This window comes from Amphiprion ocellaris, chromosome 15 (assembly GCF_022539595.1).
Source record: "Amphiprion ocellaris isolate individual 3 ecotype Okinawa chromosome 15, ASM2253959v1, whole genome shotgun sequence".
Classification (NCBI taxonomy): Eukaryota; Metazoa; Chordata; class Actinopteri; family Pomacentridae; genus Amphiprion; species Amphiprion ocellaris.
This window is the reverse complement of record NC_072780.1, coordinates 27623453-27648475: the sequence shown is the minus strand read 5'-3', so window position 1 is coordinate 27648475 and position 25023 is coordinate 27623453. Positions and strand designations below refer to the sequence as shown.

General features: G+C 37.9%; 1 protein-coding gene across 2 annotated transcripts; it reads right to left on the bottom strand.

Annotated features, from left to right (window-relative positions):
* Positions 1 to 3888: 3888 nt before the first annotated feature.
* mindy1 (MINDY lysine 48 deubiquitinase 1) lies at positions 3889 to 24672 on the bottom strand. Of its 2 annotated transcripts, none has more exons than XM_035952525.2 (12): positions 24322 to 24672; positions 20802 to 21661; positions 18328 to 18573; positions 17311 to 17534; positions 16200 to 16257; positions 15541 to 15605; positions 14349 to 14507; positions 13414 to 13516; positions 12479 to 12621; positions 12090 to 12284; positions 11844 to 12011; positions 3889 to 10504 (listed from the first exon to the last, which is right to left on the bottom strand). In XM_035952525.2, exons 2-12 carry the CDS (start codon positions 21166 to 21168, stop codon positions 10439 to 10441), a joined length of 1794 nt encoding a protein of 597 aa, XP_035808418.2. In that variant the 5' UTR covers positions 21169 to 21661; positions 24322 to 24672; the 3' UTR covers positions 3889 to 10438. The 2 variants fall into 2 exon arrangements, with proteins under 2 accessions (XP_035808418.2, XP_023135283.2); XM_023279515.3 differs by lacking the exon at positions 24322 to 24672 and adding an exon at positions 23929 to 24268.
* Positions 24673 to 25023: the final 351 nt, after the last annotated feature.

Genomic DNA, 25023 nt, shown 5'->3' with positions numbered 1-25023 from the left:
CCTGTTTAGTATGTGTAACCTCCTCTTAATTTGTTCTAAAAGAAATGTCTAATGAGGCAGTCTAGTCTTTCAGTCAGGTTAAGTCATTTTTCCCATTGGTGGTTTGCATTATATAGCTTTGTTTTTCTCTGTTCTAGGAACTATTGTTAAATCATCTTTATGTGAGACTTTGTTCTCGTTTGGAGCATATTCTCGGACGCATGCCTCTGGATCTGGACTTCTTAGAGTTCACTTGCACACAAGAACTTGTGTTTTTAAATGATTTATCCAACCAAGTAGAAGTTTGCCCAGCTATTTTAAATGCACTGACACAGCTACACCATCTCATCAGCTCAGAAAAAGAAAACAGGAATCAGTACATTGCAACTGTGCACTCAGAGAGAGGAGCAGCTGGGTGAGAAAGAATGGTCACATCCCCAGAGCACCTTTGTAACTTACTGGAACTTAATATGTCTGTCCCATGTATAGATAATGGTATCTGTGAAGTATTAGCTGAGTATGTCAAATACTTTTAGATTTTTTTAAGTGGACCGTAGACCTAGTTTCAGTATTTTTTTTTTCTCACATTCAAATTTGAGTCTATATATAATATATATATAATATCTCAAGAATAATTCAAGATAAAAGCCTGAAATTTTCATTTATTTGTCTTGCTAACATAAGCATATCAGACTGCGATTAAATACAGCGGTGGAAAAAAGTTTTTGGACACCTCATACATTTGTGAAATATTGCATTAAGAATCCCTCTGAGGTCTTCAAATGCAATTTCTATTAGTTCAGTCACAGCCATAATACGAAACAAATCCTAAAAAAGTCAATAAAAACTTGAAATTCATTGGTTCCTTAAAAATAAGAAATTTTGAGTATTGGGTCATTTTGGTAGAATTTAGTTTTGTTGTTCATGTAAACAATAAACAAAAAAAAGCATCATTTGTGTCTGTCTAATGCAGTCACACCTTTTGAAACACAGAAGACTTTCCAACAAATATTTCACGATAATATTTGAGATTGTGGAAAATTTTCAAGGTGCCTGAAAACTTTTTTCCACCACTGTATCTGTCAAAGCATGAAAATTTGCCATTGGAAAAATGCCACTATCTCCAGAACGATATATGTGGTCATGGTTCCATTATGCCAATGTCATGGTAATGACTGGATGCAGGGCTAATTTACAAAGAAATTACACAAAACAACATGTCAGGTTTCGAAGACTGGACTTTTCATAGACCACTTCATTTTTTTCATATTTCAACTCACCCATAATCTGAGATTATTGATCTACTTGTTCAGTATTATAGATTCTTCATCATTGTTCTGAGATAGTGTCATTCAAACAACCTCAAATTTCAACGTGCAAAAAAATGCCTGTTGAAGTAGGTTGACAGTGACAGCCAATTTAAAAATATTTTTTGCTCTGACAGTATTTGGCATACTATATATATATATATATATATATATATATATATATATACACATTCGTGTATATATATATATATATATATATATATATATATATATATATATATATATATATATATATATATATATACATTCGTGTACATTCGTATGAACAAGTTCTGGTTTTAAAGGTCAAGTTTAACCGAAATCTTATTTTTTTGTGAAATACTTATAGTTTTAAAGGTTTAGCCCCCCTCAAAATACCAGTTTCTGTACAAGTGTTTTTGTTTTAAATGTTTATTCCACCAAAATAATACTTCTGAATGCACAAAATATTACTTTCTGTGCAAGTGCTTTTGTAATAAAACAAGAACATGTTAATTTTAAAATGTAGATATTGCCGCATTCTCATCATCGGCTTCATCAACTGTACCGACTATTGATGGAGACTCTGGTGGAAAGCATAAATTGGCCCTTAATGGTGCTAAAAATGGGGAAGAAAAATCATAATATGTAACTCTAATACACAAAGTTGAGTTTTTAAGGGTTCAGTGGAAGGACTTTAAAGATTATTACTGGATATTCACACTGTTTAAACATAAAGTCATGGTTTTGTATAATTGCTGTCTTTCTGCAGACTTCCAGCAGCTTTTGAAGAGGAAAGAAGACCAGGACCAGGAGGACCAGGTGGACCCAGAACTTCCTCACATTAAGGAGGAGCAGGAAGAACTGTGGAGCAGTCAGGAGGCTGATATCACCAAGTTCACTTTCATTCCTGTGAAGAGTGAAGATGATGAAGAGAAACCTCAGTCATCACAGCTTCATCACAGCCACACTGAGGAGAACAGAGACTCTGTGGAAGAACCAGATTTACAGCCTGAAGACAGAACCTCAGACTCTCCACAGATGGACACCAGCGACTGTGACTGGTCTGGTTTGAACTCCATTAGTGGCACGTTCAGCTGCAGTGTTTGTGGTAAAAGATTTAGGCTGAAGGTGAACTTGAAGCTTCACATGAGAGCCCACACACAAACAACAACTCGGATACGACACAAGCAAGACACACAGTTTGGAGAACACAAATGTACCACAGAGTCCTCTCAAGAAGTACAACGTACAGATGGAGACGACTGTGGAGGATCAGAAACGACAGGGAGGTCCGATCCAGTTGGACATTTACATCCGGGTCCTGCAGTCTCTGCTGAGCCTCAATCAGGAACACTTACTGATACAACAGACAGAAAACCGTTCAGCTGCCTGGATTGTGGTAAAAGATTTGGCACCAAGCAGCACCTCAAGACGCACATGAGATGCCACATCAGGGAGAAACCATTTAGCTGCTGGGTTTGTAAGAAAGCTTTCCTGTGGAGTGGACTGCTGAAGAAACACATGAGGACTCATACCCACTTGTCCAAGACTCTCATCCAGACTGGAGACCTGAAGGTGGTGGAAGTCTCCCCAGCACAACCGGAGCATCTGTACCAGCTGCCGGAGAAAACAGCAGCTTCAGCACTGCAGAGGCCGACGACCTCCGGTCAATTTCCACGTCCCATCATGCCGAAAGTTCCGGCGAGTAGTCCGCTGATGGCGATGCCTCCAGCGCCGGCACCCTTCATAACTCCTAGGATCCTCGCACCTGCAGGACAAGCCGTCCGTCTGGTGCGAGTTGTCCTTCCCATGCCGGTAGTTCCAGACGCCAACACGGGGACAGAGGTAGCTTCTGGAAGGAGGCGTTACAGGAGAACTGTAGCGGCAAACACATGTCGGAAGTGCGGGCAGTTCCGTACTGCAGACACCGGACACAGCCAGTACCGAGGCCGGGTGTACTGCCCTCGGACGGAACCTCTGCCGAAACACCAGTGGCTGCAGGCCATGAGGGTAAAGCACTCCAGGTCATAAGGATAAGAATTTGGTCTTCATTCCCCTTAAAGTCATCTCCCTGTGCAGCAGTACTCTGCTCCCAGTTCTCCTGCAACGCTCCCTGGAAGTCCTAGCATATAAACATGTCAGTGTCATTTACCATATTAACAATGTCTAGACTGTATTTGATTCATTTAATGTTATCTTCATTGGGGAAAAAACTACTTGTCTTTCAAAAATATGGACATTTCTAAGTGACCCCAAACTTTAACGGTGGTGTATGTTAAGATTTCATCCAAAATTTGACTTTCTGTGCAAGTACTTTTAAGGGTTTATTCCGCCCAAATAGTACTAGTACGTACAAGTGCTGGTTTTAAAGGTCTACTTCAATTCGGTATTACTTTTTGTGCAAATAGTTACGGTTTTAAAGATGAAGCCCTTCCAGCAAAACACCAGTTACAATGTTTTTTTACGACATGTTTAACAACATACTGTGCTAAAGATGTTTTCAAAGACGAAAACTGTGAAGTTTCCTTGCAGGATGTTTGAAACACTGAAAATGACCCAAAACCAAAAGGAGAAAAATGGTCATGCATCTGTAAACATCAATAAAGCAACAAAGCAGAACTGAGATTCTGTTTTTATTGACAATTTGACAGGATGACAAATTAAATACAAAGCTTGAACAGAGCATGGCATGGCGGTCCTTCGGTCACACAAGAAAAAAACCTTTAAAAAATACCCAACGATGACAGAAATAAGTGGCGACGCCTGAAACACTCAGACAGGCTTGATGGGAAAGTTAGGGCTGAATGTTTTAATGTAAAACTGCTTTTAGACAGTTTTCACTCTAAGACGTTAGCAGTTTTATTCACCGTGGCTTTAAAGACGCTCATTCAAAAAGAGGACGAGTTACTGATTCCACGATTTCAACTCAACTCAAAAACGTTTGTCTGATCGAATAAGAAGAGAACCGAAACGAACACAAAGTTAAAACCGTCTGAGAATCAGCAGTCATGACACAGGTTTAATTTGTCCTCATTAATCTCTATCCAGGGTTTTAGATTTCTGTTTGCGTTTGTTTCCACAGCAGATTTAAAATGTTAAACAGGCCTGATATTTACTTTCTATGGAAGCTACCAGAAAAACACCCACTTTTTCTAGATTTAGACTCTCATATTTATCATTTTGATGCAACAAAGCCATAAATACAAAACTTCAACAAAAGTTTTTGCAGGAATTATGAGACACACTCAGAAATCTGAAATAAGTTACATTTCTGACTTATGTGGCTTTAAATCAAAGATAAAAGATCAAAATTGGAACAAACAGATTGAATTATGACTAACTTGCAAAATATTTGAATTAACTCCAGGTTAAGTCACAGGTAAGTCAAAATTAAAATTTTGAGACTTCGAGTCATAAATATGAGGTTAAAACTTTTGACTTGTGTTTTCAAATGATGAGATATAAAGTTATCAATGTAAGACATCATTCACAGCAGAAACTAAATGATCTCATTCTTTCATTAATACAACATAGACAAGACAAAATTATGGTTTATTTAATCAGATTAAGTAAGAATTCTGACCAGGACAAAATTATGTCAATTATTATTTTGTCTCTCTCATTGCATCAGTGTTTTTTATTTTTCTGACAGCTTTAGGTTTCCATAAAGCAGTAAGTTCGTAAAGAAAATCAGTTCTGCAGATGTTTTCTATTGAAAGATGATCAAGAAGGTCTCATAGCAGTCAGTGAACACATCGTCACTTTGAGTATTCATAATTTTAATTATTATTTTTGCATATAATATCCAGATTTGTATTCAGAGGAATCATTTAACTATTTTAGAACATTTGACTTCTCACTACTGATCAAAGCTTCATAACTTTCTTCATAAAGTTCCAAAAGATTTTTACTTTTTAAAATTGATGTCATTTCAGTAAATATTGAAAAATTATTCCCGATTAAAAAAAAAAAAATAGTGACCCTCTGAACTCCAAAACCTGCCTGCAGATTGACTGCATGTCGTTTTCCACCAAAATTACACAATTTATCCAAAAACTGTAAAATCAGAAAGAATCATGGGTTTTTGAATTTTCCATTAGTCCCTGAACTACTCACTAAGCTTTAAATCGTTTATCACATTTCATTCTATTACAAAATCCCTTTATTCCATGTCTCAATGATAAATAATTAAAAATTAACCATTTGGTTTGATCAGATTCTGTAAAAAAAACTTAAACAAATTGCGCTCTTCAGTACAGTCATGAAGCCATTAGTGACTCGGCTACGACAAAGAGTCACGTGATAAAAATTTGTGGAGTTTTCGGCTGAAATGCAGGCAGTGTAAAGCAGAAGGGAGATAAGTAGAATTAAAAACAAAAAATATTTAAATATAATTTAAACAGGGCTCTTCTTTCATCATGTTTCTACATAATTGATGCCAACTTACAGATTTTGTTTCACATAAACTCCTACATACTAGTTTTTCTTCATATCTTACTTCTCAGAAGGGATGAACTTGCGAAATAATAATTTTAAAACCTTCAGTTTTTCTTTACTAGTTGTCAGGGATGATTTTCTGCATTAATCTGCTGTGAAACAAAAATCAGTGGAAATCTAAAATGAGTTTTGAATTACAGTTTTCCTCAGTTGATAAGACACTAAATTCCATTCACTGCACTCAGCCACCAACTGACTGCACACATTTCTCAAAAACAGGACTCTGCTGTCTAAATTTAGGACACTACTCATGGTTTGCACACAGTTTCCAAAACTCTTGCACTCTTTTTGCAAAAGACTGAACAAGTTTTGTGCTCATTTGAACACACTTTTTCACTCATAGCACACACTTTTCATAAAGTGAACACTAGGAAGCAGAACTGGGACACTGTTCCAACACTGCTGTCACAATTAAGACACAACAGGTCAAAACTGAAAACACTTTTACCAATGAACTGCACACTATAAAACCTGCTAGGAATTTAGGAAACAGCATTAGCTGTTCAGAATGGATGTCAGAGGAGCAAGAGGTCATGTTGGAAGAAGAGGACGTGGATGAACCAGAACCAGAACCAGAACCTGGACCTGCCCCTACACCTGGACCTGGACCACTTTACATGTATGTAAATGTTGTTTGTCACTTCAGTAACATGTTTATACTGGAACAATGCAAGCAGTCAGAAATGTTCTGAGAATACTGTAAAAAATCTAATACATAATTCTGGTTCACAAGTGCTGGTAAAATTACAGAAAGTGTACATGACTGACTTTTTCTGTGTTTTGTGTGCATTTGTTCCAGAGAGTTTTTCAGTTGGATTCTGATGATACACATGAATACATCTGGGACAATGTTAGTTTTATAGAGGACCACTGATTAGGTAATAGTTCAATATGAACCTCAAGTTATTGAGGGTTTTCTGCCACCATATTCTCCCTTTCTGAATCCTATAGAAGAATTTGTCTCTACATGGAGGTGGAAGGTATATGAGCAGCAGCCATACTTTGGGAAAATCTCTATCAATCAGTGGTCTTGGCATGTGGTGATGTTTCTGTTGATGCATGTCAGGGTTGGATCAGACACACTAGATCCTTCTTTCCAGAGAAAACATAGCTTGAGATGTTGATGAGGTCCTGTGGTCTGACCAGGCTGAAAGAATTGATGCAGACATGGTGTAAATATCTGCAGACTGTACTGTGTACAATACAGTGCTGGATTTATGGTCTAGCATTATTTTTATTTTATAATGTACAGTCAGGCACTGCAATGGCCTCTGATTCATTTATAGGATGCATTTGTGTTTAAGTTGTCATTTTTGAGGACTGTATCATTTTTTTTACACTTCATGTGAAAACACAGTGAGAGAAGAGTGTTTTGTATTTAGCAGTGCAGTGTCCTAGTTTTGCTTTGTGTGTCTTAATTTTGAAAACAAAGTTCAGATTTTGACAATAGGGTGCGCTTTTGACACAAGTGTGCAGTGCTTTGTGAATTGTGTTCAAATAAAAAAAAAATAGTGTGCAGTGTGTTGGTAAATGTGTGCTATTTTTCAGGAACAGTGTCTTATCGATTGAGAAAAACTGTAATAATTAACTCTGTCAGTTAACTCCAGCAGGCGTTTGTTTCCGCCGACTTTCTTTTTTCAAGTTCAACTTCCATCTGCATTAAAAAGTGATTATTGGATCAGTTTCACCAGAAGAAGTGGTGTAACAAACTCCGCAGATCTGACCTTTATTTTCTAGCAGATTTCTCATAACGTCTGCATTCAAGTTTGCACACAGGAGTTTCCTGTAAACTTACTGAAATGTTTTTATTTCCCAGAGTTTCTTCTGATGAAACTGGTCAGTAAAAGTCAGTAAAACACAGATTATAGACTCAGTTAACGGATTTTCCAACAGTTTCCCTTCATTATTTTCAGGTGCCACTTTGCAGTAAATCTGTGTTTATAAAGGGTTTTCTTTATTAATGGTCAATAAACCCTTTAATCCAATAAAATCTGATTCAACGTGTGTGTTTAGAGGATTCCTCAGGCCCTAACGGGTCAATAAATAGTTAAAAGTCATTAATAATATAACTGTAAGATTGCTGTATGTGGGAATCCTTGACTCAATTGAAAAAGAAGGAAATCTTCCCTATTCGTTCAGGAAATAATTAACTGGCTTTAATTCGTATAATTGCTGCTTTTCTTAGTCATGGATCACTGTAAACTCAGTATTTTTGAACAAAACAAGACCTTTGAAGACGTCACCTTCTGTTCAGCAGCGTTTCTGATGCTGAAGAATAATTCTGCAGATGAATATATATGATTAGATCAGCTACTTACAGATTCTTACTGTCAGTGTTAGTTTGAAAACAAAAAATTCTGCCCAAATACACACTGTTTGCACACACCGTTTCCCTGAATTTCTAGAAAAATAGCAAGTTTGGAATGGATACGTCTGAGTGATCCTTAAACCCTCTGAATCCCAAGAAAAATAGCAGAAATGACGCCATTTATCACCCGGAAAGCGTAGAAATATGAGGGATCATGGCATTTTAATTTCGTTTCGTGTGAAATATTCTCCATAAAAACACCAGAACCTGTAAAATACTTAACATTTTACGCTCATCGGCACAACTGAGGAGCAGCAGCTGTGTGCAAAAACTAAAATCTGAAAGAATCATCGGTTTTTGCACTTCCCATTAGTCCTTGAGCAAATCTAAGCTTTAAATCGTGCTATTATATCAAAGTCACTTAGTTCTACAAGTCTCAATTTTAAATTCACTAGATTCTTCAGATCAGGTTTTGTACAATAAATAAATAATCAAAGAAATACAATGCTGTGTTCTCTTTTCTATAATGTATTGCACTATTATTTTGTGTTTCAAAGTAAAAGCCCTGAAGCGGTACTACTGAGAATAAAACTGAACTGAACTTAAAAGTCACTGAATCCGAATTCATTCAGAAAGAATGTTTACTTGTGAATGTGGAAACTGGAGCTTTAAAAATCACTGAGTTTATGTGGTTCTGATTTCACGTAGACGCCACTTAATTCAATGTTAAAATATCATTTAAATCATGATGTCCGTATATTTGATAATTTTTCACAGTAAAGAGAAAACAAACACATCCAGTTCCCTTTTAGTGTGAAAACAACTAAAGATACAAGGTAAATATCCACAGCACGTAAAGTCAAGATTTTTTTGTAGTACTGGACACTTGCTGCTTCCAGTTTGTTCAATTATTGTCAAATGTCTAATTTTATTTTATGTTTTTATTTTTTTCTAGTTTTATGATTTATAGCATTTTAACTGTGCATTTTTTTGTATTCATTTTTTGGGGGGGATATTTTATTCTAATTATTTTCATTTTTGTTTCATTAATACTTTTCTAAGATTTTACACATCATTTGTCTTTTTTTGTTAACATTTTATTAATATATACTTTAGATATTTAAAGGGACATTCTCAATTTTTTGACCTATTATTCATATTTTGCTGATATTTTATTATTTTTTTAATTTATGAAATACTCAGGCAACATTTTCTATTGTGCATTTTTTTGTACATTTAATAGGCATTTTTTTTCAAGGCTGTTATGTAATTTAATCTGTTACCTTCAGCTCTTCAGCTCATTTTCAAGTCATCACAGTAATTCTGCTTCATTAATCAGATGTTGGTTCCCACAGAGGCGCAGGACTTTATATTGCAATAAAAATTAGCCCACAATGAACAAAGAAACACCTTGTAATTCAGAGGGTTAACATGCTGTGTTCATGTTGATTTGCACCATGATAATGCTTCTATAAACAAATTGTAATGTGTACTTTCTAACAGGCAGACAATTTACATCTAGCTGATAATCCAAATACAAGCATTGTACCCACATCCTGTTTCCTGGTCCCTGTACAGACTCAGTAAGTGTAGTAAAAGTAACTATAGCATTACCTGTTGCGAAAAAAATCAACACAGCAGCTCAGATTTTGGAGACTCCGACACAAAAGCTCACAAGTTTAGATGCTCTGAAGAGAGCAGGAAACTTTCACAAAGCTTCTGCATTTCCAGGTTTTGTTTTTAGAAGGATGATGATTCTACTATTTTCTGTATTCATTATCCTAAAACACGTTCCTAATATTTTATCCAGCCCTAATCGTACCCGGAAAAACCCCAAATTAAAAGTCACATCTGATGATAAGTGGGTGGAAGCTCAAGTGACGTCTTCAGGTGTCTTGTTTTGTTTGATCAACCATCCAAAATTGTAAGCTCCTATTTTTTGTTTTTATGGGTTTTGTCTAAGAAAAGCAATTAAATTATCAGATTTGTTTATGAAATCTTGGTTCCGACTGTTGGTAACCCAAAGTCCTTCTTATGTAAAGGTTGACAACTGATCGGCTGTTGAGTTTATTGACGATTAACAGACATTTAATCCTTCGTAAAGGCAGATTTATTCAACAGACTCCATTATTATTTCTTACATTTTTACAAACCATCACCTGTTGAATAAAAGCACTGGGGTTTGGCATCGAACTCAGTGTGTGTGTGTGTGTGTGTGTGTGTGTGTGTGTGTGTGTGTGTGTGTGTGTGTGTGTGTGTGTGTGTGTGTGTGTGTGACCTCCCCGCTGCAGACACACTGGACTCAAGGAGTTTAACGGTGTTACAGACACTGATGATGATGATGATGATGATGATGATGAAGAGTCTATAGGAGGACACAGTCTGAGTCCTTGTCTCTCCTCCTGGCTTGCTGTGACCCCTGACCTCTGACCTGGAAACAACAACAGACCGTCACCACGACAACAGCAGCACATGTTCAATGTTAACCCTTTGATGTGTAGACCACATCAGGAGATACCCATTTTCCATTGGATTTGGGTCACTGTTGACCCAGGTTATGCATCAAAGGGTTAAATCATCTGGATCAAATTGTTCATAAAAAATAAATAAAAACACCTGCACGTCTGTGTGTCATGATAATATATTAAATATATGAGAAACATTTCCCTGTTCTTGCTGGTTTTGGGGGGATTTTTGCATTTATTACATTTTATTTACATTTTGGGTTGTTTTGCTTTTTTGATACTTTTCTGTAAAATATATTTTACTTTTCAACATCTTTTTTCCTTCTTTCCATTTGGAAGGCATTTTATTGCCACTCACAAGTTTTCTATTCCCAAATATCTGAGATTTGGGACATTTCTGTTTTGCTTTCTTTTACTGGTATTTTTCCACTTTTAAGAGACTTTATGAATATTTTACAAAATCTTTTAAAAATTAGATAATTGGAAGACAATACCCCCTTTTTGCTGTGTTTTGGACAGTTGTGGGATATTTTATGATATTTATTTTTAAATTTTATATCTTACGTATTTGGGGGGCATTCTTGCGATATTTTAATAATAATTGACAATACATGATATAGTTAAATATATCTTCTTTAATATTTATAGAACATTTTCTGTAGATTTTTAAATATTTGGGGGCAATTTTGTTTTTTAGAATTTTATTCTTTTATTTTTCTAGTTTTATAATTCATAGCATTTTAACTGTGCACTTTCTTCTAATCATTTTTGAAATATTTTATCTATATTTTGTTTCATTAATATTTATTATTAAGATTTTATGCATGATTTGTCAGTTTTTGAAACTTTTTATTCATATATATTTTAGATACATAAGGAGCATGTTCTTAAATTTTTGACATTTATCACATTTTCCTAATATATATATATATATATATATATATATATATATATATATATATATATATATATATATATATATATATAAAAATAAAAAAAATAAATATAAATTGTTATTAATTAAATACTCTAGTAACATTTTCTACTCTGCAAATACTTTTTAAAGGCTCATTGTAATTTAATCTGTTACTTTCCACTGTTCAGCCCATTTTCAGGTTGTCACAGTAATTCTGCTTCATTAACCAGAAGTTGATTCATTCAGCAGCAAAGTCTGAACTCAGTCTCTGAGATGTATTAACTTAAGACATTAAATCTTGATTTAATCAGATTCGGACCAGTGGACTTGATGCTGGATTCAGGTTGGATAAAAGTTTTTGAACTTTGACAGACATTTGATGATGTTACCTGCTGTGCTGCCTGCATTGATCCCTGTTGCTGCTGTTGCTGCTGCTGCTGGAGTTGCTGCTGTTGTTGGTATTCCTCCTGCTGGAGCTGTCGGGCCAATTCCAGGTCACTGAGGGGTCCGGGGGCGCCGCCCTGCTGCTGCTGCAGGGAAACTGCCACCAGGTAGTCCTGAAGCCGACAACAACATCGATCAGTGACGTGTTCATTTTAACTGACCCGTTCATCGGCGTCTTCTGGATGCCTCACCTGGTCGATCTGCCTCTGCTGCTCCTGAGCGCTGGGCGGCAGGTGGGAGGTGGGCGGAGCTCTCTGAGGAGGATGACACAGTCTGAAGTCGGAGTCGCAGAAGTTTCCATCTCCTTCAACGTTGTGGAGAGACTCCCAGACCAAACCCTCCTCCTGCAGGAAGCCCTGGTCGGTCACCAGCAGGTACAGATGACCCTGAGAGAGACAAATTTTATTAACAACGTGTATAGGTGACGCTAAGAGGGAGAATACTTTATTAACAATGGGTAGAGGTGAGACTGAGAGGGAGAATACTAACAGGTACAAGTGACCCTGAGACAGAGAAAACTTTATTAACAGATCCACTGTGTTTAATCATGGTACAGCAGTGTGTGTGTGTTTGTCTCCACCTTGTGTTTGATCATGGTACTGAAGTGGTTGTTTCTGAAGAACACGGAGATTTCTCCTTCTTTGGCCGTCGTGTTGAGTTCACACAGACCGTGATACGATAACTGAGTTGCTGTAGACTCCAGAAACTGCTCTGCCACCAGACCTGCACAACACACACACACACACACATACAAATCATTCATATATACTTAAATAAACGCATACTCTAAATATGAATTACATGCATTCATTGCATACTATTTATATCTGTTTCTATACTACATACTGTTAATATACATTCACATGAATACATACTGTTGACATCTGCTTTGATAAACATGTAGTGCTTAAACACATTTACATTAATACATACTGCAAGTACATGTTGATATGAATACACACCATTTGTCTATGCTTATATAAATACACATTTATGGAACTGCATACTGCTAATACATGCACATATTAATGCATAGTATTAATACGCAGTCATACTATTTATTTACATTTATAGAAATACATTATTTTAATACACATTCATATAAAAACATACTGCTTACATTAATATAATACATGAATATTTAGTAACGTCCGTTGGGCGAAATCATGAGACAAATACCGATGTATTTATTTTTACATGTATTTATATAAATGCACATGTTTATATGCATCTCTATAAATACAAACTTTTTCTGTAACGTTATTGGAATGTATACTATTTGTATACATTTCTTTGCATTACTTTTACTCTACAGTATAGATAGATAGATGAAACCTTTATTGGCAGCACACAATGCACAGATATAATCAGTTTCTCCTTCTAGAAGCAATATAAATGTTTACAGAAAAATTTCTGTGAAATTCCAGTGTTCTGTGCAACAGTGTTCATATGTGTGTGCGTTGTGTAGGTTTATGTTTATATTTATATGCGTGTGTGTATTGTCATGCATGTTACCTTCACCGACTCGGCTGCTGTCTGCAGAGTGTTTGTAGTCGATGATTTTCTCCACCAGCTGGTTGTAACTCAGTTTTCCCACAGCAGCCACCATCTCTGTACTCTAATACACAATATATATATTGTATATTATTAATATATACACACACACACACAATACACAAATACCATCATGTTTTTCTTCTGAAGCCTGAATACAGTAAAAACTAACAATACATGATATGAACCCCAGCATACTTCATATGTTCTAACTGTGGTTATATTAAACAGTAAGAGACTCCACCTTGTGGTGCAACCAGGTACTGCAGCTAAACTACAATATGCATGTCCCCCGTCTCCTGTCTTAGCAGTTAAAATATTTTTAAATTGGTTAAACTATTGACAGTAATAAATCGATGAATGAATAATCTATAACATTCCCTAGTTTTCACAGAGCACATGGGAGTCAAGCATGGAAACAAATAAACAATCTAAGCTGTGAAACATCTATAGTACATAGATTCACCATTATGTTCCCAGTATTGGTAACATCTGTCAGCATTTAGAAAAATGCTGTATATGTTGATTATCTTGTTTTTTGTAGTATTTTTGTTGTTGTTATTAATAATCAAACATAGTTAACTTTTTTCTTCCAAATGATTTATGGCATTCTGTGTCGCACTGTACAGAAGAAATTTCTCAGTTCTCTCTCGAAAAAAACAGCTTTTATTTTTTCTTTCTTTATGATTTATGGGCATTACAATCATGTTGTACTGTAGAGAAGACATTCCTAAGTTCTCTTCTTCTAGTCATGGTTGTTTTTCACAACTTCCAAGAGGTGCAGGACTTTACATTGTAGTGAAAAATGAGCCCACAATAAGTAAAAATGTAACATGAACAAAAACCAAAGCTGCTCAGAGGGTTAACTAGCATGTAACTAGCATGTAGCGTGTTACCTGAGGGTCGACCAGCCAGCCGTGGTACAGTGGGATGTCCAGCAGGTCGAACACGATGCACTCTGGTGTGTATTCAAAGTCCGTGACTCCAGTGAAACGAACGTTGACGTCGAGGCCGGTGGAAAGCTTCGGGAGGACGGCCATGGCATCGCTCATGTTCTGCAAACACAGTCAGTACATACATTTAATGTGTGGACTCAAGATGATCGATTCTCACAGTGTGTGTTATTTTACATCTCCAAGTTTTACAGACATACAAACACAACAAAAACTGATTTTCAACATGTGGGACCAGGGATCGACCGATATGGATTCATTAGGGCCGATGTTGATGCCAATTATTGGTAATAAAGAATGGCTGATATCCGATATTTGGCACCCATTAAATGTAATGTTTTAACAGCATGTGATAGCAGAGAACCTGTCATTCATAACTAGACCTTTTCATTATTAAGTGTGACTATAACTGAATATGTAAAATAGAAATAGGAGAGATTAAATTAGGATGTTTCCTCTGTTTAGGTGGGATCAACTGAGATTGATCAGTTTTCTTCTCTGTATTCTTAATATTTCACAGCTTTATCACTTTTTTTGTCCACTAAGGTTCAGATCTTAAAGCTTTATTAATTGTTGTTTTCCAGACTCCGTTTCAGTTTAATCTGTGGCTGCCGTCTAATTTAGCTGCTAGCTTAGCAGCTGTGAGAGAAGCTAATTTCCGGGTTTGTGTTTCTTGTTCAGTTTTTGCTGCTTGAGGTACATTTCTGAGACCACGGAGAGAGAGGAGGCTGCATCAGACCTGAAGTAGAATATTTAATTTATTAATAAATCGACCAATAAAAATACTGCTACTCAGAAAAAATGCCAAATATCTGCCTCCATTATCCGCCAGGTCGATAATCAGTCGACCCTGATTCTAAAGACTTCTTTAGAACCAGGAACCAGTTCTCAATATCCCACCAAGAAAGAGTAAAACAACTGGTTGATTAATTGATTAATCATTTCACATTTCAGTCTTTTTTTAAAGCATAAATCATTTTCTGTTCATTTGTAGAAAGCGAGGACATTCGGTGTGGTTTTCTCTGCTTCACTGGGCTGGTTGAGGTTTCCGGTTAGAATCAAGTCAGTGAGCGTCGTCACAAAGATAGAAAAAAAACATACATTTGTGTTGGTGTGTGTGTTTTTCTTTGTGTACCTGCTGGAAGTTGAGCTCCATGCCATCAGTTTTCTCTCTGGGTGTGACAGACAACACACACTCTCCTGCAGAACAGAGCAACACAAACAGCAGTCAGTAAACACCGTCTCAGCTGCTGCTTAACCAAAAATAAATAAATAAAAAATACACCTCAGGCCTGTTTGTTCAAGTTAATGGTCCAAATCTGGACCAAACATCTGGACTAAAACCAGAGAACAGGTTCTTCATTTGGTCGACTGATAGTTTATCAAAAACAGCTAAACACCATCTGTTTCATAGACATAAAGATGTGCTCATTTATTTAGTCAGTTGTTGGATTTCTGGCATCTTTTTACTAGTTTTCACATTTCAAAAACTATACAGTTGATCCTTTATAGAGCAATTGATCTAGAAATATTCTCAGTATCAAAGAAATATATTTTTTAAAGCATTTGTTGTTTTGAGTTTCTCAAATGTGGGAAATATGGAAGAAAACTGAATCTAGCTGGATTTTTAGCTGTTGGTTAAAATAAAACAAACATCTGGAGATGCAACATCTGTCCATGAGAAACTGTGACAAACGCTTTCATTGTGTTGTGATGCTTTACAGATAAAACAGTCAGTTAATGGAACATCTAAGGAACAGATTCATTGTAATCTGACCCCAGCTGTGATCTTACCCAGGTGAGCCATCAGGTCCTCAGTAGTAACAACTTCAGTCTGAGCAGGAAGCTTCGCCTGAAATAACAAGAAAGTCATGCTTTATTAAGTGGGATTTAGCCTTGGTAGTCTGAGAGGCATGTTAACTTATCACCAAAATGGCATCATTTATTACAGCAGAAAGAAGTCCTTGAACTGTTCATTTGTGATGCACCATTATTACATTTTATTTTTTTGACCTTTATTTTACCAGGTAAAAATGTTTGAGAACCAGCTCTCATTTGAAAACATGACCTGGATTCTGCTGGAAAACTACCCAAATCAAACCTTAGAACTGTGATTTTACAAAAATTCAAATCACTTTATTCTGCATGCAAAAATAAAAGGGTTGAAACCAGATTCTGTAAAAATAAAAAAACCTGACATTTAGGCTGAACTGTAGTCAGTGTTCACACAGAACAAAGAGGATGCAAGTCTAGTAAAAATATATGTAATAAAACATCCTCATTTTCAGAGTCACCATTTTCTGGATAAAAGTTTTACATGCTGAATCCAGTTTTTTTCAGTTTTTCTAAAATAAATAAATTAACAAATTTGCTTATATTTTTTCTTTCTTTATGATTTATGGAATTAAAACCATGCTCTGCTACACAAAGGACATTTTGAGTTTTCTCTACTTCTAGTCGTGGCTGTGCTGTTTCCATAGAGGTGCAGGATTTTATATTGCAGTGAAAAATGAGCCCACAGTGAGTAGAAACATGACAGGAGAAGAAACTGCTTAGAGTTCAGAGGGTTAATGGGCCAGTTCTCCTAAATTACTATAATCATGATGATAACAATATATCCTTTAATGAAAAGTCACATGTGGCCTTGAAACCGCTCATCAGTTACGTGTCCAATCACTTTTGAGGCTGTGAAAAAAAAGCAACTGTGCAAAAAAATGGCTCTAATTCTGCAATATTTTAGTTAAACGCATTGAATTTAAAGTCTGCACTTCTGTTACATCTGGATTGCTTCATTTCAGATCCACTGCGGTGATGTATGAAGGCGAAACTATGACTGTCACTGTCCTAATATTTATATGACATGGTTAAGTCTGTATGTACAGTCTGTTATTGAGGTGCGTTTTACCTTCCAGCGCAGGAAGAGTGTGTTCATGATGGCCAGCAGGGGGCAGGGTCCGTTCTCACTCTGGGTGATGATGGGCGTCTTCTTCTCCTTCCAGGTGATCCACTTCACCAGGTAATACGCCGGCATGGAGGGTCCGGGCTCCGGGGCAGCAGCAGCAGCAGCAGCAGCTGGAGGAGCAGCAGCAGCAAGAGGTGGAGCAGCTGCTGGAACAACAACAGCGCCCCCTGTGGACAGGAGGACAGTCGACATTCACATTACAATCAGGAACCTGCTTTGACTCTTCACTGTGTAGTTGTTCTCCACACTGAACACATCATGCAAACATTCATACTGTCTGTGAACTTTTAAAGAACCAACAGAAAACAACTGCATTCAGAAGTTAATTATGTGTAGATATTCATCAGTCCACAGCTCATCACGGGGCTCAAACCCACGGGCTGAAGGGTCCAGCAGTCATGGGGCTGTGTGAATATGAAGATTTCTTGTTGGAAGGAGAATCTAACAATTTAAGAGAGACTTAAGACGGCCACAAAGAAACAAAACAAAGGGAAGGAGCCACAATGTGACCCTGAGACGTCTGTTTGTTAAAAAAGACAAGGAAAAAGAAAATTAGTCAGCCCTATTCTGCAGCCTTTTTTTAGGGCTGCACGATATATAGCATCAGCATCGACTTTGCGATGTGAAGCAATTTAAATTAACTCAAAAACATCAAACCAGTGTTTTTGCTGCTTGATACAAAAAGAAAAGGTTCAGTTTTCCATAAATAATCTCCAAGAGAAGCCTGTCCGGTAGAACTTCATTTATTCTGATTTAGAAGTTCTTGGATACATTGAATATAAAAAAACAAACAACTATATTTAATGCTGTTGTTGTTTGGTTGGCTTTATTAATTCACAAGTAAAAGGTTGGATGTGACTGAGGAGAAGTGATAGAAGTTGCAGTCCCACAGCTGAACCTTGAACGCCTCATAGCGCTGAGACTCTACAGTCTGAAAGTAAACATCAGAAGACGCCTCACCAGCAGCTTCCAGCGCCTCGTCCTCCTTCAGACTGGGGACCTCGGTGGACGGAGAGCAGCCCTCCACACCCAGAGCAGAGTAGGATGAAGACAGGCCGTCCTCCACGTCCAGGGAGTTTCCTGTGGCTGTGACCCCGTCTGACAGCTCCAGACTGGGGATGGAGAACGACGCTGAGTCGGTGGACTCCCGCTGGTCGTCTGAGCCGCCTGCTGTCGCCAGCGAGGAGCTTTCCTCCAGGTCCAGACCTGCAACCAGATGGCAGGGAGGACATAAAGGACCATGCACACCTCCAGCTCTTCTGTTTTTGGACAGATTTACAGATGAAAATTCTTCATGTACTGGTCCTTCATACAGCTCCTCAGCATCTGAAACAGGCTGTTTGAGTCTCTTTAACCTTCTAAACCGGAGTCACAGACGAGTTTAAAGGGCATGTTATTGTTTTAATAGTAGCCTTTACATAAAATATAAAATATTTGAGATAAATAACATTTATATTCACTCGTGTTCACATACAGTCGCCTACTGCAAAGGTGGTGAAGAAGGTAAACATTTGGGTTTGTAGAGTCTTAGTCTGAAATTTTTAATTTGTCAGATAAATTTATATAATAAACAATATTTTAAGGTCTTATCCTTAACTTGTCATCTTGGTATTCAAATCTGCAACATTGATTTTTCACTTTTGGCTCAATCTTTGTTGTTTTAAACATGTTAAATTAATAACAGTGACCCCACTGTACTTTACTTGTGGACATTTAAAAACTGTTTTCTTTCACCGCCAAAAACAAACAAAAAAAATCACTTATCTGAGTATACACTGAATGAAAAAACAAAGGCCCAACTAGGGACAAGAGGTGAAACTGTTCTGTACTGTTAAACTGTCTATGCAAATGTCTGACTATCAAAATAAAGATAAACCTATGAAGTAATTCATATTCAACACTGCAGGAAAATACACACAGACCTGTGTCACTTTTCATTGTATTGTATCATACTATGATCCTTCATTGCACTGAGAATGTGTTATTGTATTTTAATACTTTCTTGTGGCTACGTTTGGCATATTTTCAGACATTATTTGTCCCTGTCAACTGAATTAATAAATCAACTACTTGCAACAAAGGCTGCAGGTTGTGGCTGAAAAATGTGACGTCAGTTTGATGGGGAAGTAGAGGTAATATTTCAGGAAGCATTCTTACAGAAATTTGTTTAGTTTTGGACCTCTGACCCTGAATAATTTTAGCTTCTGACATCAGAACTGAATACAAGTGAGATAAAAATCAGAAAAGGCATTATGTGTGCATTCTAATATCTGTGTCACACTTTGTTCCTGCTGTTGTAAACAAAGTTCTCATGAATATTAGAGGTGTTTTTGGTTCCTGCCGTTTGTCACACTTTCACCCTGCTGGCCTGCAGCCGATCACAACAAAGGCTGATTGAGTGCGTCTCCTGCTCCACAGTCTCAGCTTCCTGAATGTTAACCAGCTGGAGCTCAGCTTTACAACAAACCAGAGATACACAAACACATCTTTCTACATGTGCAGCCACTTCATCACACTGCTGTGGACTGAGTCTGTAATGCTCTCCCAACGTGTGCCGTCAGAGTTTTAATTAGTAAACAGAAAGATAGCAGCTACTAGTGTTACAGCAGTTTAAACATTGTGTACATGCACAGCATCATTAATAATTAAGGGATTCGTGATCGTTAGTTAATCATTTATTAATGATTTATGGGTCAGTTATAATCAATCAATAAGAACAACTTTTAGGGTTCCAGACTGAAAAACATCCTGCCTCTTTTTAGCTCTTTAATATATGTTAATTTTGTGTCTTATTTGTGCAGTAATAATTGTCCCTTTGCAGCTGTTTTCTGTCTTTTTATTCAGTTTATTCTGTTTTTTTTGTGTATTTTTGCAGTGGTCTTGTGTCTCTTAGTGGACACTCCTCCAATGTTTTTACCTTAAAAGCCTATTTTAGCAGCTGACAGATCACTGGCTTGGTCGAGTATCAGATGAAATATTCACAGTTTTGCAGATAGTTGGCATCAATCATGTTTTTTTAACCAATTCCTTAAAATATAAATGAATTAAAAATGTGAGGCTACTTTCACATATAACAAACGCAGACAGAGCTGTTATTCTGCTGTTTAATTACTCTGAATCTGTATTTAAATCAAACGCTTTGTTTATAACGTGGCTCTGTGTGTTTCTGCAGTTATAGTTTTGACTACAACATCGTATTTTAAAAAAGAAGGGATGTGTTATGTTATTGTATAATTCAGTATAAATGTCGGTCAAACACTAGTCAACAACTATCACTTTCTAATGAGTCATCAGTGTGCATGACCCTTCAAGAAAAGTACGTGAACAATTCACAGGAGGTGAAATAACGTATAAACCATCAATAAACGCACTGATCTCTGCTTGTTGAGCTGTTGTCCTTGTACATACACATGAGACCTTATCAGGCCTCTCACCTGGATCTCCTCCTCTGTCTGGCCCTCCTTCAGTCTTGATGTGTCTGAGCAGAGCTGACAGAGCTTCTTCTTCTGTGGTGACGGTGGTAAGCGTCCCATTTTCAGACGATGGACTCGGCGACGACTCTGGCGGTGTGGGCGTTGCCTCCTCCTCCTCATCCTCCTCCTCATCTTTCTTATGGACTTTAGCAGGAAGAGGTCGGTCGGTGGTGCCGTTGCTGCTCGGTGCTCCTAGGTCTGAGCCCTCTGCTGTCATGGTTACAATCAGTTCTTTGGAGAAGCTTTCCAAGCCAACAGTTGGCTCATCTTTGCTGCGTTCAATCAGCAGGTCAGTGGCAGCTGATGGCTCGGAGCTGGACTCCGCCATGATGTGCCAATCGTTGGACACTTAAAAAAAAAAACGAGGTTCTGTGGTTTCACGGGACAAACACCAGCTCCTTATGTACACAAACAACACGTGTAGAAAAAATTATCATGAAACAGAGGCCTTCATAAGGGAAACACGTCCTCAACTTCAAGCCGTTTGGTCAGAAGGCTGATTTAAGATGGTGGCGAGGCGGAGGAGGTTGCGGGCAGAAGCTCCAACATGGCCGCCAGGACACACTTCGGAGACAGTTACTTATCTCTCAGTGTGTCCACCGCCTGCTGAAGGTTTCACAAAACAAACATCTATCTGAGACTGAACATTACGCACAGATTCCAGCGGCGTCACGTCTTCGTCATAAATTAAAGATCCTTAAAGGCAGGAAATATGAAGAAAAACACGAAGTCTGTCTGCTCGGCCCAAGATGGCGTCTTCACTGTCAGAGCTGCAGGGACGGAAGATTTACAGTCTTCTATCAGCAGACGTCCTGTCAGACCTGAAGAGAGAAACAAGAAGAATAAATCATCACAGATGTCTTTGTGGTTGTTCAGTGGCTCATTGTAGTCATTGTGTGCTTGTTTTTTTCATGCAAAATTGTTCTGTCGGACAATATTCCTATTGCTACCGATGAAGTGCTATTGTTTCATCGCTCAAGTTTAATGCAAACCAAACTTTTTCTTATTGTGACAGGTTTTAAAAGAAACTTGGACTTCTTTTGGAGTCCCATGTTTTGATATATTTTTACCATGCTGCTGTGTCTGTCTAGAGTTTTGCGCTTTAATCTGTAAACACTTGTTTACATTCCACACTGTGCTGCAACTTCACAGTAAATTATTTAAAATCTTAGTCTGTATAAAAATACAATACACAAAAAATACAAACACAGCTTGCAAATGGTCGTCTTTTCTAACTTGTAGAAAAAAATATTTAATTTCTGTTGCTCTGGTTGGAAAAGGGTTAAGCTTAGTCACAACTGTGCACAAAAAGTTTTTGAGCTGTTCAACTGATGACAAATTCTCAACCAGAGTTAATCCACACTTGAGTCAGCTGTGCCTTTAAAGGACAATGACCAGTAGTGTGACCAACACACAAACAGTCCTTTGATCAGTGATTATAAAAGAAGCCCTTAAAATGCAGCTTTATTCAAATGACAAGATGCCACAGATAGCAGAAAAACAGGAACAGGCTGTTGGCTGCTGCATGTCAGTTGAGACCATAACGAAGCACTTGATCATTTGTCTTCTAGGAAATCGTTTCAGACAGCATGCAGGACAATCTGCCACATGACCGCAGACCATGTGTCGCCACTCGAGCCCATTATCATCACATCCGGCTCTTCCATCGTAAGACATCTTCTACGATTGTCGACAGAGACTGCTGACGAAGCTGTTTGTGTTCAGAACCAGAGAATACTTTCACAGACTGTGAAGAACTCCCTGAAGGAAGCTTGTCTGTGATCTCAACACACACCTGGACCGTGATCTAATGGCTTAACAGTGTTGTAATCGATCCAATGGGTGACTGTCCATATTTTTGAACACTAGCAAGATGCAGGGCGGTCTTTTTCACCAATGAATCTCATTTTCAGCTTTACAGAGAATGACTGACATTGCATTTGGTGGCCTACAGGGGAATGCAATGCAAATGTCAGCATCGTACAAAGAGCAACTGGAGAAATTATGGTATGAGCAGGAATCTGACGAGGACAAAAAACTCGTCTGGATTTCATAGATGGCAACGCCCAATGATATCAAGAAGAAATCCTCACAACAACGGTTGTTTCCATCACTTGACGTCCAAACAAGACAACGCCTGCCGTCACATTACCTGAATTTGAACTGCACTTCTTAGCTAGCTGAAAATGTTCCAGTCCTAAAACTGCAGACTCTCATGACATGTAATCCAATAAAACACCTGTGAGGCACTCTGGATTGATGTGTCCCACAAAAAGATCATGTCACCTAGAATGTTTACCAACTTCACCAAGTTGCAGTAACAACAACCTCACTGATGTTATGCATCGTGGATATGTGACAATATGCGATGCAAATAGTGGACACACTCATGACTGGCGTGTGATTTCTTGTCTTTGACTTCACTTACCACCTTCATTTCCAATATAGAACACTAGTTTGTTTTATGAAATTCCTTCTGTTGTAGAGATGCTGTGTGTTAAAATGACAACTATTCCCTAATGTTAAAATCTCTGGAGAGCATTTAATAAAATATGACATGCTGCATTTATAGTTGTTAGTGGCAGCCCTGAATTCACAGACTGTATGAAGTGAGGAGGAACAGTGTGTTTCAGTAAAGAGCACTGAGGACAGTCATTAGTCAGCCAAACAAGTGCTTAAGTTTCCCATAATGCTCCTCAGTGAGATAAGCGAGCAGAGAAGCAGCTCAGTACAGTGTCACTCTGACTAAACACGTCTCACAGTTAAAACTAGGCACTGGAGTGTGTGTACTCTCTGCTGACAGTGTTATCCCGACAGCCGTCCTTCACAACAAACGTCACCTCAGCAGAAACCTGACAGAAACCCTGAAACCAGCAGCCCGCTGCCGCCTCAGCATTAAGCAGCTTTCTGCTGTGACACAACTCCCCGAGCTAGCTATCCTGACGCTAGCTCTCCGAGCTAACTTAGCCAAGTTAGCTTTGTTCCGCAAACAGTCAAACTTCCCCGTAGGAGCCGGTGCCCGATATACAGCACTGAGCCCCGCATTCACACCTGAACAGAGAGTCGGTTAAATGACATGCAAACTTACCGACAGCAGTTGTGGGTCTGTACTGTGCGCTGACGTTGGCTGGTGGACGGGCATGATGCTAGCTGTTTACATTCCTCTCCGCCAGGCTCACAGGCCCCGCCCACCGCCTCCCTTACGTCACATCCGCTAAACTTTAAACGCCTGCGTTAGCCGTTAGCCACCGGCTAGCTCCGAACTTTTTATTTTAGAGACAACACACTAGCTTTGAACACTCACAGTGCAAAACACCAATAAAACCAGGATAACCAGAATAGAGAAGGAGAGCTGACAGGCCGCATTAACGTAGTTAAGTCACAAGGTTAGTTTAGCAGCAGCTAGACAGAACACTATATGGAGCTATGACAAAGCAAAACTCCGTTAGCAAATACAGCATTTTAAGAATAAGTACGTTACCTGCTTAAGTACATACAGCCTGTAGCGTTACTTTTGAGCCATTCGCGCTCGACTAGAGACATTGATAATTTCGGCATGAAAGTAACACGTGTTTATGAATATTTACAACAAACTTTGTGAGCTTCAGTCGGCTCGTAGTTGGCTTGTGCTCTGAAAATGGCCCGAACTGAAAAACAGAATCGTATTTAACTTTAACCAATAATCAAAGTAACACCGCAAATTGGTAAATTGATGGTTAATGGCATCAATTACTTCACATTATGATTAATATAACTTTTTAAACCACTTTCGCGAGGACTTTAAACCAGTCAGGTCACAGGTGCAGCTTCATCAAGTCGGACAAAGTTTTACCTTTAAGGTCCTCCACCAGTCTGGTGTGTTAGATTTGTATACGACGGTATCTGTGAGGGGCGGGGTTCCCTTTCTTGTCGTTCAGGTCACATTATTGTTTACAATCTCCACTCGCACGGGTGACGAGATATAACGAAACGAACCGAAATGAGCCGAATGAGTTTGACCAAAGAAACTTAAAAAAAACCAAGTTTTTGTTTTGATTTTTAATGAATATATCTTCTGAGGGAAAACTGAATTAATGTCACATAACAGTGATGCTTTAAAAAATTCCAACAATATTATATATTTTTTGCTATGATTTGAAAATTACTAATTTCATCTCAGTTGTTTTGTGTTTTTATGTTCATT